At 32.4% G+C, this 18,513-nt stretch overlaps 1 protein-coding gene across 2 annotated transcripts in view; it reads right to left on the bottom strand.

The window, feature by feature from the left end:
- The window catches only part of LOC149483176 (putative inorganic phosphate cotransporter), a 33,825-nt gene extending 15,478 nt beyond the window's left edge, over positions 1 to 18,347 (bottom strand). The window contains exons 1-2 of one of the 2 annotated variants that reach the window (XM_089702158.1): positions 18,222 to 18,347; positions 861 to 991 (exon numbers count right to left, since the gene is read on the bottom strand). In XM_089702158.1, coding sequence (XP_089558284.1) covers positions 861 to 991; positions 18,222 to 18,249 — 159 coding nt within the window. In that variant the 5' untranslated portion in view covers positions 18,250 to 18,347. Of the gene's footprint in view, positions 1 to 860; positions 992 to 4,499; positions 4,621 to 18,221 lie in introns of those variants that run through there. The other variant, XM_089702157.1, reaches the window with a different exon arrangement.
- Between the last annotated feature and the right edge of the window lie 166 nt (positions 18,348 to 18,513).

Here is an 18,513-nt window from a genome sequence, read left to right as displayed (position 1 = left end):
CTATTAATTATATCTGTTATTACACAGTTTTCTAATTAATAATTTTACGAAATCCAATCGAATAGTCAATTGCTTTCAAGTAGGTATCTACTTATAAGAGTTAAGACCTTGGTCACATTTCATAATAAATAGAACCTGGATTCTTTTGCTAGTATATTTTATATTGTTGTTATTGTATTATTAATATTGATGACGTTTTTTGTTAATTTGAAATTCGCCTAAACGTGCATGAAAGGTCGTTTATTTGTCCGAATTTTTGTAAGGACTAACTTTTAGTGTTGTGATTTGCTCGGCTCATTAACTCGGAATTTGCCGGAACAAATAGCTAGAGTAGAATATTATGTACCTATGTATGTGTAAGTTTTTTTATGTTGACGGTCAACATAAAAAAAAGTTTATTTTTTGAAGTAAACTTTATTTATTCGTTTTTATAAAATGGTAACTTATGCTACCTACTTAAAATAATATTGCTTCCTGCTTCCGGAATTTCGCTAGGCCTGATAGATATCAAATAAAAAAAAAAATAAACGAATTTTTTCGTGGCAGATCAACCGCTAGTACATAATTATTATGTACCTATGTCTATATTTGAAATCAAAAGCTTTAGAGTTTGTTTGTTTGAACGCGCGGAAACTTAGGAACTACTCGGCCGTTTCCAATAAAAATCTCCGTTGGATAGGTACCTACGTGATCCTTTTTATCCATTTTAGCATAATATTATATTATTATCGCACTCGCTAACACACTCGCTAATAACAATATAATATTATGCTAAAATAAGTGTAAATATGCTTTTATATTTGCGTGTACCACGAGCAAAGCCGGGTATAAACATAGTCTCTTCTAAAAGAAAAACTTACCGGAAAATCATATTTATTCGGCTTAGTCATGGCCACTATGGCCAAACTCATGCTGACTCTCGTGGCATATGACGTCACGGTGGAGAGAAAGAGAAGGAAGATGATCACGTGTCGCATCCCGAAGGAGCTCTCTGTAAACAAATAATATACATTTTTATTATCATTTTAGGTGCATTTTTTCACGTTAAGCAAACGAACGGGTCATAATATGTTCTTAAAATACCGCGAAAAAATAACTTCCGGTACCTAACGAGTTAAAAAATAACGGTTCTAAATGTATTTAATAAAAAAATAGCTGTATTTAAATATATTTGATTATCTCGTCTTTACTTTTTGGTTTTGATGATTATCAGAAAATATGATATCCATACTAATATTATAAATGCGAAAGTAACTCTGTCTTTCTGTCTGTTACTCAATCACGCCTAAACTACTGAACCAATTTGCATGAAATTTGGTATGGAGATATTTTGATAACCGAGAAAGGACATAGGCTACTTTTTATCCCGGGAAAATGACGCAATCCCGGAAATCCCACGGGAACGGCAACTATGCGGGTTTTTCTTTGACTGCGCGGGCGAAGCTGCGGGTGGAAAGCTAGTATTTTAATATTCAGGATTACAAAGGTATCGAAATCATAAGCCACACGTAAAAGAACTTGGAATCAATAAATTATTACCAAGTACTTTTTGTGTTAAGAACTACAGTTTAATACTTTTTATTTTAATAAAGGTTATCAATCGTTGACTATATTAAGAGGTATCAAAGAAAGTATAGTATGTTTGTTCTAAAAACATGTTATTTTTAACTCTTCAAACACAAACCAATAGGTACTGAGAATTATATACCGTATTACATCGAGATTTATTTATAATGCATTAGCTCAAAATCTGAATAATACGGTGGAATCCCCGTGCATTGTCCAAAACTATTGGCCTTGACTTGTAATTGACCTTTTTGCTAAAAAAAAATCTAAATTTACAGAGTTACAGAGCTAAATATGGTCATGCAGATGCAGTAATTACTACCTACTACAAATTAATTATTGTAATTGTACACTTGTAATAGGTACTTAAATAAAAAAAGAATTTTCCAATATTTTTTTAGAGAATCTATGATATTATTATTAACAAATCGTCCTAGCCTTTCTTACATTATAAATTTAATCAAGAGTCAAGACCTCTTTTTTTTTTAAGGTGAGGAAATAAGAGTCAAGACCTACCCTATATAATATATTACATATATCCAACAACATTTTACAAGATTTTACCTTGCAAATCCTCTCTCAAGAAGTTATCACGAAGCAATACTATTCCATCTTCGAAACATAGGATTTTAAGTGAATTCAACACAACCAAGGCACGAGTTATTTCCTATCCTTTTCCTATCATATAAATAGGTTTAAATGTGACCAAAACATAACTAATGGGTCGTTTAAACGTGACTCGCGTTTCCATGGGGTTTTAACGATTGACGCACGGCTACATTCAGATCACAATGGATAATGGTCAATGGTTTAGTCAATGGATAGTTTATGAGTTTGGGTGTAACCAGTACCTCTACCATGAGTTGACATAGTTAAATCGTCTGACGTAGCTACAATAGTAAACGTGAATAGTTCTTAACTTTCACGAGATTATTTACCGTGAATGACGTATCTATCGTCGAATAGTTATAAACTATGACATAATATGTCAAAATTAGAACTCATGGTGCAAAAATTGTATGGTTACTACAGCGAGTGTAGTATAGTTTACTATACGTTATCTACTGCAGTATACTATTGCACCTCGGTAGGCTTTTTAGTTCCGCTACGGAACACCAGGGGCGCTGTACGAAATTTTATACAAACCGCTCACTACAATCGCTAGCGAGTATCTTGTGCGTAAACTCATGGTAGACCTACTGATTTTGGATGACATGTTATTTTTGTGTAGTCACGTGATTGTAAATAGTGGCTTGTTATTGTAAGATGGGAACTAAGGTGCGTATGTTGAAGTCGTATACAGTCTTACAGAGAATAAGTTGAAGTTACGTCTTTCACTAGCGGTTGCCCGTGGTATAATGGCGACGATTTTGGTATCTTTGAATCTCGCCAAAGTAGTTTCACTTCTGACACGTGTACTTGCGTGACTTTAAAATCGTCTTAGATAATTTTATCTAAAAATTATAATTAATAACTACCACAAACATAACATATCTATAGTAATATTATAAAGCTGAAGAGTTTGTTTGTTTGAACGCGCTAATATCGGGAACTATTGGTCCGATTTGAAAAATTATTTCGGTGTTAGATAGCCCATTTATCGAGGAAGGCTATAGGCTACGTCATATCCTCCAACATTGCCTTTCCAGCCTATCTTTGCCCAAATAGAAATTTTAACTTTCCTGAGTGTTTATGTGGAGTAGCATGACATTTAAGACTTGTTTTGTTTTTTGGTAGAAAATTAAAGTCTTTTCTCGCAACACTGATTAGATAGCACATGTATAACGTCAATCAGTCTGCTGCTACATGTCGACAAAGAAGGAGGTGTTTTGGTGGTGCCAAATTTTTCTAAAAAAACTTGTCTCTGATCACTGGGAATCAATTAGAATACGTGAATATTTCTTATTATTTATTAAACTAGAATATAAAAAAGGGGGTTATTTGTTATTTACAAGCAAAAATACGTAGTATTATAGGAGTTTTGTCGCTGGGCAATGTAAGGTTAATAAATGTAGTGTGACCTATCCCAACATTGCCCAACCGTTTTGAGGTGCTAGGGCTGACACATTTTTACAAATAGGTAGCAAGGTAATTTTTTTTAGGTATAAATTAAGTACACAGCATGTTTTTTCTTTTAGGTACCTAGGTAGGATTGTACGAGTATGTATGCCTACCTAAGTACTTTTTAAATGTGTAGTAGAATTTACGTATAGGTACATAAATATTCATAATTTCAGTTTCATTTTAAAGATATACCTAGAAACAGTACGAACGCAATATTATTGCATGTGTACCTACCTATTACTTGTTACCCACCTACATATTTTATTAAACTTAATTTTTTCATCCTTTACCTAGTTGATTTTTTTGTGACAACCCTAGACCCTAAAAATTTTTGTATGAAGATTGTGAGAAAATTACACCTAACTTTGCCCATACAATTTAATGAAGATCTACTTATTTTGGATCATTTTTTGTAAGAGATTCGGCATCTCTGCCTTGTCTTGTACTTTGTCTCTTAAAAACAGCTACGTAAGTCTTAAAATGGCTGAAATATTAAAGGTGGGCAAAGTTGTATACTTTTCCACCTTACTTCGCCCACCTCTTTCTTCCTTATTTTTATAGAAACTATTAAGAATATGATTATTTCAAGTATATATATTCATCCTAAATTCAATTCCCTACTCAAATAACAGCATCAATTCTGTCCATATTTTGTTTTTTCTTGTATATGATCAAAACACTGTGAAAAGCGGGCAATGTTGGAGGATATGACGGTATATTATATTTTCATCACGCTAAGACCAACAGGAGTGGAGCAATGCGGGTGAAACCGCGGAGAACAGCTAGTTATAGATATACCTAGTTAGATCTACCTATATTATAATCTACCATGCCTACTAACAAAATACAAGCTTAATATATTAACTCACCCGAATAATCAAGATCATTATCATATGTCAATTTAATTTGATCCGATTTCACAGATGATCTCCTTCTCAGTCCACTTTTGTGTATTTGTTTGAAATTATAAACCATTTTAACTCAAATTTCTTGTTTAAAAATAAAATTTTCTTATAGTTTTTGTGATGTTCATAGAACACTAAAATAAGGAAACAAAATATTAACATTAATATGAATTATCGGCAAGATAACGTTACACGGTACACTTTATTACTGATAATAATCTATGTTTATATGATTATCGCAAATTAACAATACTTTTATGAAAAAAGATATATCTTCTAGCAACGTCATAATAATAAATAGTGCAGTATTATCTTTATTACTTAGAACCTATTCTTATGTTATTTTTCCTAATAAATAAATTTTATATTGAATTGTAATAAAATGGGTTTAGCCTTAATTTTGTGGAAATTAGTAGAATGTCAATAGTAAGTCTACATATTTTTACATTAATATTAATATCAGGTAAAGTTAACAAAATGGCTAACAAAACATTTGTGCAAATACAACATAATGGATCAAGTATTTTTTGTTTAAAACTCAAATACATTAAAGATCTATTTATTTAAAATAAATCAATAAATAATATTATAATAAAGTTGAACAAACCTTCTTAAACAATACTTATTAATCCATTTAATTCAAATTATTTACACCTTTTTTATCAATATTCTTCAAACATTTTTATATCACAAATATTCATATACTGAACGCCATAAAGTCCGTTTATGTACTGGTAAAAGTAATTACTCGAACACTTATCAACTAATTTGCATTTAAAACACAAATTCTTTGTTAACGACGTAAGTAAAGAAACCTATAACCTACAAAATATAAGAACATGTTGTGATTTTTAACTACCGTCAAAAATTCTTTAAAAAATTGTGAGCAGTCAAACTTGATCGCTCTGAAGTCAGCTATAAGATGAGATGTAAATATAATTTTTAACCGTAGAGAGTTTTTAACCGACTGCGACAGAAGAAGGTAATATTTTATTATAATTTTTTCTCGCGTAAGTATATTGTTTTATAATCGCGCACTTAGTACAAATTTCTATATTTTATCAATACACGTCTTCAGGAAAAAAGGTGTAAACTAAAGCCTACACCAAAATTAATTCACTTCCATTCCTTGATGTAAAAGTAAAAAAGTCAGAATTATTTATATATATTAGTATGTGAGATACTAGATTTGGATAGTGGCTAGAATTTAAAATACAATAAATTTATAGGTTTATCCCAATTTTTTATTTACAATTTATATTATGAAGAAGAGTTGGATTGTCTATTGTACGCCTAATAGATACGATCTAGGTATACCCAAAAATTAATTATTTATGTTTTGTAACAAAAACATTATAATCTTCACATTTTATATTATTTCTATAAATTGCAACATTTTCCGCGACATTAAAATGAATTTTCCTTATAATGAATGCTTCGGAAAGGTAAACACGTTCTAAACATTTAGAATCGAATAGTAAATGACGGAAGATGATAATATATAGCTCATTGTTTTTGGTATTAAAGTAACTTGTTTTGTTACACTATTAATTATTATTATTTTGCTTGTGAAATATTTGCAGTAACGTTATATTATGCAGTCAATAAGCATTCCACCTGATTTATTCCCTAATTATGTTGTTAAATAAAAACCTATTAATACGCACATAAAATATTAACTAAACAATTTGCGGATATAATAACTTCCTATATTCGACCTTTCTTCTAAGTTCTAACCATTTGGTATGCGCGACCGATGGTGACCAAGGCTGGACCGAAATAAATCTACAATTTTACCGTCGTTTCGTCGCGCTTCTGTTCCGGTGTGATAAGTAATTGTTTACCATTCAATTGAAATAAAAACAAATATTCGATATAAGGGTTAAATTCTAGATCAAATCTTGCTTGAATATTGAATGGTCTTCTTTACTGGATTGTAGAACATTTTGGGCATATTGACGTGACAACGTCTTATAATTCGATAACGCCGGCTGCACGCACGAAAAAACATGACTCATGCGGTGTTACCTCGCTCTGAGGCGTTCCATGTAAGGCTTGAAGTGCAAGCGAGAGCGCGGAACGAGCGACAAAGAAGCACAATCGGACGTTGTCACGTTCAACTATCGTCAGTAAACCGACTTTACAGACAACCAATTTTTTTTTAGTAGGTTGTCGATGTACTGTAGGAGTATCTAAGTGGTGTGTATTTATCCTATTTTATTAGAAGTAGGTGGTAACTAATGAGCAATGTGTTGTGTAGAGTAGAGGAAAGTTTAGACAATATAAATTTTAGGTGTTGTTCTCTCTTGTCACATTCTTATTATTCATGCTTAAACTATAACCACATAATGAACGACTATTTACGAGTAAACCAATTTCTAGTTTAGAATACTAATGTTAAATCATATTGCATTATATAGTTTACTACGAAATGAATAATTTTCTTTCGTCTGCAGAATTCCTGGGCTAATCATCTGACTTCAACAATTGTATAATGACAGCTTCATGTGCGTGATCTACGAGACTACAATTCCCGTATACTTACGTCAATCTTGGAATACACATGTCAATATTTGACGTCAAACAATGATTCCAAGTTGACCATCTTATCAAGTAGTAGCTACTCCGCGTGATTCTGAAGTACCAATATCAGCTTAGTAATTGATGCCATTGAGATATACTTGTTTACAAATTCGAGTAGTTTGCGTGAATGGTTTGTGGCATAGTTTTATCGTGGTTTTGAATATGATTGAGAATCTCGCTTCAGAAGATCTCAATAATCTTGAAGGAGTAACTGCCGGTTTTCAGGAAAATATTTGCTTTGTGAAAATAATTCTATTGTTCAAATAAAAAAGTCATATTTTGGAATAAACGTTGTTATATAAGGGAAAATAAAACAATTGAGTTTTGAGTTCACCTAAGAATTTAATACATCTTTGTAAATAAATTTCTGGACTGTCTACAGAACTTGGCACCCATTTTTACATTTATGTTTATGGTGGCATTAAAAATTCTAAAATATCTGTATCATCCAGAAAATATTAAAATTCTCATGAAAGTTTTGTCGAAAACGATTAACTACGACCCAAAATGCAATTTCTATTGTAGGACAAAACTAGCAAAGGAAATGTTCAAATATATTTCAGTATGAGACCAATACGTTACATGTTATATTAGCCGCGAACTTCGAGAGCACGTAACCATTTCAAAATGTATTTCTCCCGGGAACGCCGCGAAATCCGACGAATTTTTCAACTGCTTCGTTCAAATGGTCTATTTTGTTTTTGAAACTGTGAAATTTAAGGCGTGTGTACATGTGTGTTCATAGCTTATTACGTTTCTAACAATGTGTCCAGTCTTTAGTTTTTGAAGTTAACCTTCTTTAGGCGCGTTGAGAGTAAAATTTAAAGGTCACGTCATGGTTTTTGTATCTTTGAATCTTGCCAAAAAATTTCACTTCTGACACGGGTGCTCGTTACACACGCTCTTTTTCTATTTGTATCTACAATATAATCTAATCTTTTTTATATATAAAAATGAATCGCAAAATGTGTTGGTAAGCGCATAACTCGAGAACGGCTGAACCGATTTCGATAATTCTTTTTTTATTATATTCCTTGAAGTACGAGGATGGTTCTTATGTAGAGAAAACGTAAACATGTACCACGGGCGAAGCCGGGGCGGACCGCCAGTCTTCTCTTATATATAAAAATGAATCGCAAAATGTGTTGGTAAGCGCATAACTCGAGAACGGCTGAACCGATTTCGATAATTCTTTTTTTATTATATTCCTTGAAGTACGAGGATGGTTCTTACGTAGAGAAAACGTAAATATGTACCACGGGCGAAGCCGGGGCGGACTGCTAGTCTTATATATAAAAATGAATCGCAAAATGTGTTGGTAAGCGCATAACTCGAGAACGGCTGAACCGATTTCGATAATTCTTTTTTTATTATATTCCTTGAAGTAGAAAACGTAAACATGTGCCACGGGCGAAGCCGGGGCGGACCGCTAGTATACTATATAATGATAGTTGTAGTACGAGCATGATAGAAAAAGGTCAACTAGAGCATATCAATCTTGGTCATGATTATCAGATATTATTATCTAGGCACAGATTGAATATTATTGATACCTAAGCAAGTTAAGTACAATAAACATCCAAACAAAATGACTGTGCAACTTTGAAAGTAGTTAACTCATGACCGAAAATGAATTTCGAACTTGTAAAAGTTTAAAAATTGAAATGAATCCTTGATAAATTAACATTGATAATTAGTTGTAGGTTTATTGAAAAGTACTTTTTGAATGAGTTGCACGCTGCCCAATGTCCTAGATTTATTTCCCAAAAAACAAAATGCTGACAGCGGTAAAACACTTTTCTCATTTTGGTCGTATTCATTTAGAATTTATTTGCGGGTTTACTTTTCTTTTTAAATAGTCATGATTTATTAAGTAACTTCGTGTTCTTTGTATAATTTAGTGCTGGTTTTACCCTTTTAAATTTATTAAAGAACAAATTAATGAGAACACTGATTATAAATTTAAATTGGTCGTCTTATAATTTTTTAGTATTAGCAATTAGCCTTTGACCGCTTTTGACCGCCTCCATGCTACAGTGGTTGACGCGTGAGCGTAGCACCGAGGGGTCCTGGGTTCGATTACCGGTGGAGACGGAGAAAAAAAAAAATAATGGCTCGGTCTGGTAGGACACAGAAGGCTGCTCACCTACTTGTCCCTAAAGAAAATCGATCAGTGAACCAGATGTGTAAAATACATCTGCCCCTTACCCCACTTGGGGACATTGGACTTCACACAATTAGCATTTAGCCATTATGAATAACCTTTAAGAATATGTATCAGGATTCAGGAGTTGAATTTTATGGTGAACTACAACCAGATAATTTGAAGCACAGAAGAATGGTAGTTAACCCTCTACTACCTGACCCTAATTTCTTATACGTAACTACCTACTTGGAGTCTCTCAGACTCCCATACTTTGAACTCTTAATAAACAAAAACTATTATAAATGAAAATAAATTAAAAGAAACATGTTATAGCTTGAACACTTCTTTATTTCTTAAAAGTAAAAAAAATACATATAACCTTATGGCTTATACTTAAAAACTACACTTTTTTTTAAAGTAAGCAAAATTTTTTCAAAAATATTACACTTTTAATAAATGAGATCTTTAAAAAAACTAACAAAAATTAGGAACTCTCTTCATAAATTGTTTAAAGTTTAGTAACTAATCAACATAATGTGACACAAATTTTTGGCAAAAAAGAATTTTTTTTATAAAATTGCAAGGCTCAAACTTTACAATTTTTCTCGGCATATTGAGCACGCCGTGTAGGAGCACGGCAGGCATGTAGGCTTCTTATATATGAAACACAAGTACTGCGTCTTAAGTTTTTTTTTTCGGGTCACATGTGAAGCAGTACTTGCGTATTGCCAACTTTTCAGGTGCTTTATAACTACATCCTGCATCTGCATCTCTGTATCAGATGCAGAATCACAGGGAAGAACACAATTTTCTTCAATATCTTCCTTGTGTCCACTGCACAGTTCATCAAAACATTCTTCTTCGTTCGAGGAAAGGTCCTCCTCCAACCAACGTTCCATATTTTTATCATTCGAGGTCATTTTATACTAAAACAGAAAAAAAAAGTTTCATGAAAAAGTCACGTAACTACCTACCTGGAGTCTCTCAGACTCCACGACATAGTTTTTTACTCACCAAAACACAGCGCGCGCGCGTATGACCTCGACGAGTTCAGGGGCGGTACTGCAGGCAGAGGGGCGAAGGTACACGGACGCACACCGTTCAAATACATTTGCTTGTAAAGATATAGACAAAAATAAGACTGCTGGAGTCTGAGAGACTCCGGTCAGGTAGTTGAGGGTTAATATTTTTTCTGCACATTTTAAAATAAAATATTTTAAATATTATTTGTTTCCCAATTATTTAAATTGGAATGCGGGATTGAAAGTGTCTGAGGTCAACTTCTAAACCACTTACAAACTGACTAGAGACTGAATTCGTTCTATCCTTTAGTCAAACGAAACGCTTTTTCTAAAAATTAAATACATATTAATACATATTACAAAATTAAACGGAAAATACTTTGCTGAGGAGAAAATAATTAAGAACGACACGGGTAAAAATAAAAGGAACGACTGAAACTTTCCCACTAAGTCCTTTCTGTCCGCAACAGTTTAGCCACTAATTGCGCGATTAGTTCGATTGCAACTTTAAATTTTCTAACTTCTGTAGAGTCAATAAATTTAGAAAATATTGCCTCGTACCGCCGCGCTCGTAAAATTTTTGTGATGAGATAAAAAAATTGAATGTCATTCTTATGATATAATACCAAAGTTATGAAATTATTGATTGATGACTAAAAAATTTCAAGTAATGCAGACATTTTGAAGTGGGTTTGAATCACGTAAAAGATTTCAATCATAATAAATAACAAATCTTTTGACGAAAAAAAATATTTAAAACTAGCGGTCCGCCCCGGCTTCGCCCGTGGTACATATTGATATTTCGCAATAAAAGGTAGCCTATGTTCTCTCTCAAGGTCTAGAGATTATCGGTGCCAAATTTCATCAAAATCGGTCCAGTAGTTTATGCGTGAAAACCATACATACATACATACAAACCTTTCCTCTTTATAATATTAGTATAGATAATTTATAAGAAACCGATGAAGAGAATCGTAATAAAAACGTATCATTATAATTTTCTGAAAATCTATATACCTAATAAATACCTACATTTTGTAGGTTCCTTATTATCGTTAGGCCAAAATAACTAAATACAAAATATGATATAGATATGTTGGCCGATTCTGAGATCTACCCAATAGGCACACAAAATTTCATGAAAATCGGGCCAGTTGTTTCGGAGTACTAGGTAACTAACATTGTGACACGAGAATTTTATATAAATAGATATTAAATTCCACTCAAGACTAGATTATCATATTACATTATCATTCAGATTGTCTTACAGCTGATTTAGCTTGTTGGCTCTGACATATTTATTATTCTTTGATCATCTTTAATGTTCACTACGAACTGGTAATTTAAGAAGTTATAATATTATGTAGCTGTTAATCAATTAATTTCTCTGTTATAATGTAAAGGAATAGTAGCGTCTACCAAATCGATTCAATTTCGTTCTATCTAAAAATTCTCTCGTGTTTGTACCATCTTACATTAATGCTTCTAGTTTCTGGACAAAGCCATAAATGTTAACTATCTTCCAGTTTGAGCAAGTAGTTCCTGAGATTAGCGTGTTCAAACAGACACACTCTTCAGCTAGCTTAAGCAAGTGCGGGTTGGCAGATGTCACATGTCGTCGAACTTTTGGAACGAATTTCCTTATTGCGCGTTGTGAAAGGGGGCTAGACGGAAAAATTTCTTACGAAAAGTTGTCACGACACTTTGCTAGAGTTGTAAGCCGTGCGGCGTGCGCGTGGTTCTCTGTCAGTCTCTCTCTAACTTAACACTTCGTTCCATCCGGATGTCCCTTGACATCGCTCAAGTTTTTTATTCTTCTTCTGGTTTTTCATCACCGCTCAAGCTGTGGTCAAGTTATCGTATCTTAGTATGTATCAAGTTTGTCGGTTTGACCTCATCAGAGCGCACCCAAACATAATATAATCACAATATAATAGACAAGCAATTAAATACATAACAAAATGTCACATTGTACGTACATTGCTTCGCATTCCACTGAAACTATTGTTGTGATGGTCATTCTAAAGGACTGTCTTCCATTGGGAGCGATACTTGCGCGATGCGATAATTATGTAGTTAAGTATTAATTATTAACGGTACAAAAATATTTCCTGTCTAATTCTCTAAATTCGAGCAATATTTTTAATTATTATGTATGTTACACATGAATAATATACGCTATCAAGTTTGAGTATTCAGTTAAAAATATGTACCTAAAATCCTATTTCTTTAAGATTGTTTTATATTGATTTAAAAACGTATATTATTCATTAATTTGTTACGATGATTCATAACTGTGTGAAACTATACTTACATTGTAACACATACATACAAATCTAGATAAATCTACATTTTAGTCTAGCTATATAGCATTGAACTTGCACTGGATTACAAACTTAACCTTATCCACAAATAATTGCATTTTGCTACTTGACATGTACATAATAAGGTTAGTTATGTACAGTTGCTATGAGAAGTAATAAGTTATCATTTGCCTGTGTTTTTCAATTTCATTTTTATATTGAAACTTGAAAGTATTTGAAATAAACGAAGAATGAAGAAAATTTTGTGGTTGGATAATAAATCAATCATAAATTGTAATTATGTAAGCTAAACCTTAATATTAATTTATATCAAACTAGCGGTCCGCCCCGGCTTCGCCCGTGGTACCTACATGTTTACGTTTTTTTTCATAAGAACCATCCTCGTACTTCAAGGAATAGATTCCGCAGCGCACGCGATACCAGATTTTTTATTAAGGAATTTTTTACACCAGCTTGGGTTACATTATTGCATTTTTGGTAAGGATCTGAAAATGCAATATGGCCTATGTTGCTCAGTGAAGACGCAGCTTTCTAATGGTGAAAGAATTTTTGAAATCGGTCTAGTAGTTTATGCGTGAAAACCATGCATACATACATACATAATTACAAACCTTTCCTCTTTATAATATTAGTATAGCTGATACTTAAAACGAAATACAGTTAAAATATTCTAATAAATTAAAAATTAAAGGTACCTACTCTCTATAATCGAGAGATAAAAACTGTCCTCAAATTTCAATCTCATCAAGATCGATAAAGTCATTTCAGAGATTTTTATCAAACATCGTGACACGGAAAATATAAATACATCTTATTATAAGGATACATAGTATTTTTTATCTTTATTTAAAGAGTTTCATCACAAAATGATTATCTCTTGTTTGATTTTACGTGATTGTTCGATTTTACGCATCGGATTGTGACGCGGTTTTTTTAATAGATAGAGTGATTCAATAGGAAGGTTTTAGTATATAGTTTATTAGGTTTGAGACAAAACGGGCGAAGCCGAGGGCGATGAGCTAGTAATGCTATAAAATAAAACAATCAAATCTCATAGTCATAAGAGAAAAGTTTCCGCTTTTTAAAACAGTTGATATCAAATCTAATACAAATCAAGTTCACGTGTAGCGAAGAATCTTATCAAAATCAGAGCATCAATTGTTCTTGAATATCAAAACATTGATATAGGTCAATCAAGAGGTATAATCTGCTTATATCTGAATAAGCCCTTATCAAGAGATAAGGGCATGTATATAATATATTATAGGCCCTCCAGATATGTCATATTGACGACGAACGTCATTTGTGTCAAAGTCAACAATGCAGTAGCCAGTATGCCATCTGTATCTTATTTTGAGCATAATCATTGTATCAAACATTTACAGATACCTATAGGTAAATAAAAATTAAAGATCATAATCTGTGTTGTCAACTGACTTCAAAACAATAATTATTTTTATTGTGAAAACAAAAACCCGACTGCTAATTTATGTAGCCTATGTCACTACCACAATTCTAATGTTTACAAATACAACACAGGTACCTCATAAGTCGGTGTACCTAACACCTATACCTAACTAACTTCGCCCGGGTTGACCCGGAAAATATAGATAAAATAATATATTCTGTAACTATAAAATGTAGCTTTCAAATGGTTAAAAACTTTAAAAATCGGTCGAGTCGATTGAATTAAAATTGTGACAAACAAATAAAACTTTTATAATATATTAGAATTGTTTAATACCTACTTTAGATATAAGTGGCTCATGAAAAGTGGAAATATTTATTATTGTCCATAAGATAAACAATAACTTATGATTGAAAACTATAAATTATAATCATAATAACTCCTTGAATGGACATAGCGTGTTTATTTTTATTTATGGTTGTTTAGTTGTTTTACAAACAAAATTTTCTTACGCGAGTCATAAATTTTAAATTGAGATTATTTAAAGAGAATTATTAACGAACGTTATTATATATTTTGCGAGACATTGGACGTGCCATTTTTTGTTAATATTCAGTATTTTCGGACAACGGAAGATCTTTAAATAATACACCTTGATGACTTGAGAAATGAGTAGTTCCGGAGTATAGGTATTTATATTTTAATATATTATCTTTCTGTTTATATATAGTTTCATACAAAATAATTCGTTATAACACTGTTTGTATTTGTAATATTTTGTAGGTATTTCACGAAATCGCGCGAGGTAAAAAATAAAATTGTTTATATCAATCGGAATTTATCTTGCCAAAAAATGTCACTGTCTTTTTTGTCTTAATTCGTGAGAACATATTAAAAATAGTTAAATTAACTCATTTTAGGTTTATAATAATGCTATTTATTCAAATAATTATTCTCATGGAATAAGTATATTATTTGAGTGTAATTAAAAAAATCAGTAAGCTTGTACAGTGTACACGCTTCTTCAATGAAAACACGTCGTTGATAGTTTTAGCCAAGTTTTGTTAAAATTAATTATCTGCGAATCAAAAAGTTTCAATTTAAAAAATATTTAAAGCTGGTTTTAAGAAGTAGAATTAAATTATTTAAATAAATCAATTCTAGTCTATTCTATAATAAGGACGCACTATGGGTCCTTACGATATTAATATACATAATCTTATATATAAATCTTATATATAAAACTAGCGGCCCGCCCCGGCTTCGCCCGTGGTACATATGAAAAATAGATGTTGGCCGATTCTCAGACTTACCCGATATGCACAGAAAATTTCATGAGAATCGGTCCACCCGTTTCGGAGGAGTATGCAGACTAACATTGTGACACGAGAATTTTATATTATATAAGATATAATATAAGAATATTCGAATTACATAGTTGCATTTTATCATTTAAAGTGCTCATATTGAAATTGATAATATTGCTACTTCAGCATAACTTTGCAAGAATGTTAGTACAAGCTGACCTATTTTATAAAACTTCTAAACATAGTAGAATATTGACTGTTATAACTTGGTCCCTGCTATATAAGTGGGTCTGTACTATCCAGAGGTTAAACAACACTGGATAAACAGTGGATATAAGAATTAAGTACCCACATAAAATACACCATCTAATATTTATATATCAATTTTTGCATACAATTTCCATAATACAGACGAAAATTATAATAATTTAGTGGAATTGATAAAAACCATTTTATTTTGAAACCAACCAAGCATTGTAATGACTAGTTTAATAATGTGTTCACAAAAAACAGATCGTTTAAATTCCCATATTAAGTAAGCTTTGTTGTTAAATAAAACGAAACTAGCTGTGCTTCGCGGTTTTGCCCGCATTGCTTCGCTTAGCTTAGCCTTAGCCTTCCTCGATAAAATGGGCTGTCTAACACCGAAAGAATTTTTCAAATCGGACCAGAAGTTCCTGAGATTAGCGCGTTGAAACAAACAAACACCTTTTTTTTTTTTTTTATAGTGGGGAAATCTTCCAAAGATACCCACGGCCCCCGGGGATGGAGCCAAGGGTTATGTCGGATTCTTACCGACTAAAACCCCACTGTGTTCCGTCGAGCCGCGCAGTTAGCCGGGCCGCGGGTACTCTTAGAAATCGTCCACGACAAACAGGCTTTATAATATTAGTATAGATCTGTATTTTAACACGCTTTGGTTTCCTATGTATTGTCTGTAAACCGACTCTTTTAGACTCGAATGTAACCCACTTTATACGGGCAGATTTAATTCAAACTCAACTTATCTATCAGAATAGGGTCCAGTATAGTGTTAAAACTACTTACTTAATAATATAATTTTATTCAGATATTCTATAGCTAGGTACTACAAATAAACCAGCTGTATTTACTTGTACTAACGATAACTATTTAGGCCCTTGAAGTTTATCAAAATGTATAGGTACCTGTGCATAGCTTGCAATGAATGTTTTGAGTTTGAGTTTGAGTTGAATCATCTTTATTTACAGGTAGTGTTTTAGATAGCTGAATTCAAAGGCCTATATATAATTATGTTACTCTTATAGTTTATAATAGACTAGCCGTCCGCCCCGGCTTCGCCCGTGGTACATAAATGTTTATGTTTTCATGCGCGATGTCAGAATTTTTATTAAGGAATTTTTTACATCTTGGGTTACATTATTGTATTTTTGGTAAGGATCTCTAATTTTTTTGAAAATGCAATATAGCCTATGTTGCTCAGTGAAGATGCAGCTTTCTAATGGTGAAAGAATTATTTTTGAAATCGGTCCAGTAGTTTATGCGTGAAAACTATACATACATACATACATAATTACAAACCTTTCCTCTTTATAATAGTTTATTATTATAATTATAATAGATGATTTTATTTGTTATAATTGCTATTAGTTTTCGATTATAGATATAGTTTTAGTTATTTTAGGTAGTATGTTTGTGTGTGAGAAACATTAAAAAATAATAAAAATGCCATTCAAATCCGCATGCGTAAATGTCACAACTTGTTTAAGATAAATCTGTATTTTATCTAACTTTGAAGTAGTTGCAGAGGGCGGTTAAAATATCTTAAAAATAAGATTAGCTTGAATTTAGATTGTATTATCGTAAAAGCGCACGTGCCTCATCTTCTTCTTATATATAAAAATGAATCGCAAAATGTGTTGGTAAGCGCATAACTCGAGAACGGCTGAACCGATTTCGATAATTCTTTTTTTATTATATTCCTGGAAGTACGAGGATGGTTCTTATGTAGAGAAAACGTAAACATGTACCACGGGCGAAGCCGGGGCGGACCGCTAGTTTTAAATAATATTAGCGACTCGACCTGGCTTCGCACGGGTGCAATACTACTACTAAATAATCTCTACTATTTTATTCATGTTATAAACATAATATCTATACTAATATTATTAAGCTGAAGAGTTTGTTTGTTTGAACGCGTTAATCTCAGGGTCTACTGATCCGATTTGAAATTTTTTTTCCGTGTTGGATAGCCCATTTATCGAGGAAGGCTATAGGCTATACGTATATCATTACGCTAAGACCAACAGGAGCCGAGCCACGCGGGTGAAATCGCGAAGCGCAGCTAGTAAATCATACAAGTTACCCGCACTGGTTCCGTATGGGTATTCCTGATGCTATTAATATTCTCTACCGTTTTATGAATTTTATAAATAAATTAACCTTCTTCTTGAATAACTCTGTCTTTTAAAAACCGCATTTATGCAAAATTTCGACCAATTTTGAAGGTTAGCAAGTAGATAAAATTTCAAAATTTACGAATTTATTATATTATTATCACGTTTCGACTTTGTCGCATTTTGGAAATCTTGCAACAGGAAAATTGCTTTAAAATAACAAGTTCCTTACGAGCGAAGTCACAATGTATCGTTATTATTTCATTAATCTCTATGAGAAATAAAAACGAAAATTTTACAATACATATAATTTCCAAAAATGAACTCAAATAAGTTACCACAGATGTTACTATCCTACGTAAATAAAAACAATAATATCTATGTTAACTTATTTTAAAAATCAACTGTTAAGTATGAAACTATACCTTTGTTTACTTAAAATCACCTTGCTACTTTGTAACTTAAAACAAACTTAATTTTAAACTACTCTTGCTAACTTAAAATCTAACTTAATAACTTACCCGGCTTACTGGTTGTCACTTCACTCATGTTCACACACTACACTGCGATCTAAGATCAAAAAAGATAAATGATCTATCTAGGATCAAGGGCAGTGCCTTGGTTACTCGGAAGCGGACACCGATCCGCTCTGCGCGCGCGCAGCTATCAACACCGCTTATATATAACCTTATGTGCATACAAGCTGTGCCACGCGGTTTTACTCACATTTTTTACTATTAGTCTTGGCGTGATGATAATCCTAATTATAAATGCGAAAGTTTGTGAGGTTGGATGGATGATGGACTCTTTCAC

Source organism: Colias philodice, chromosome 13 (assembly GCF_061535455.1).
Source record: "Colias philodice isolate Cphi_HAF_F1 chromosome 13, ilColPhil1 Martin Lab GWU primary, whole genome shotgun sequence".
In the NCBI taxonomy this organism is placed as follows: domain Eukaryota; kingdom Metazoa; phylum Arthropoda; class Insecta; order Lepidoptera; family Pieridae; genus Colias; species Colias philodice.
This window is presented reverse-complemented; position numbering and strand designations above follow the sequence as displayed.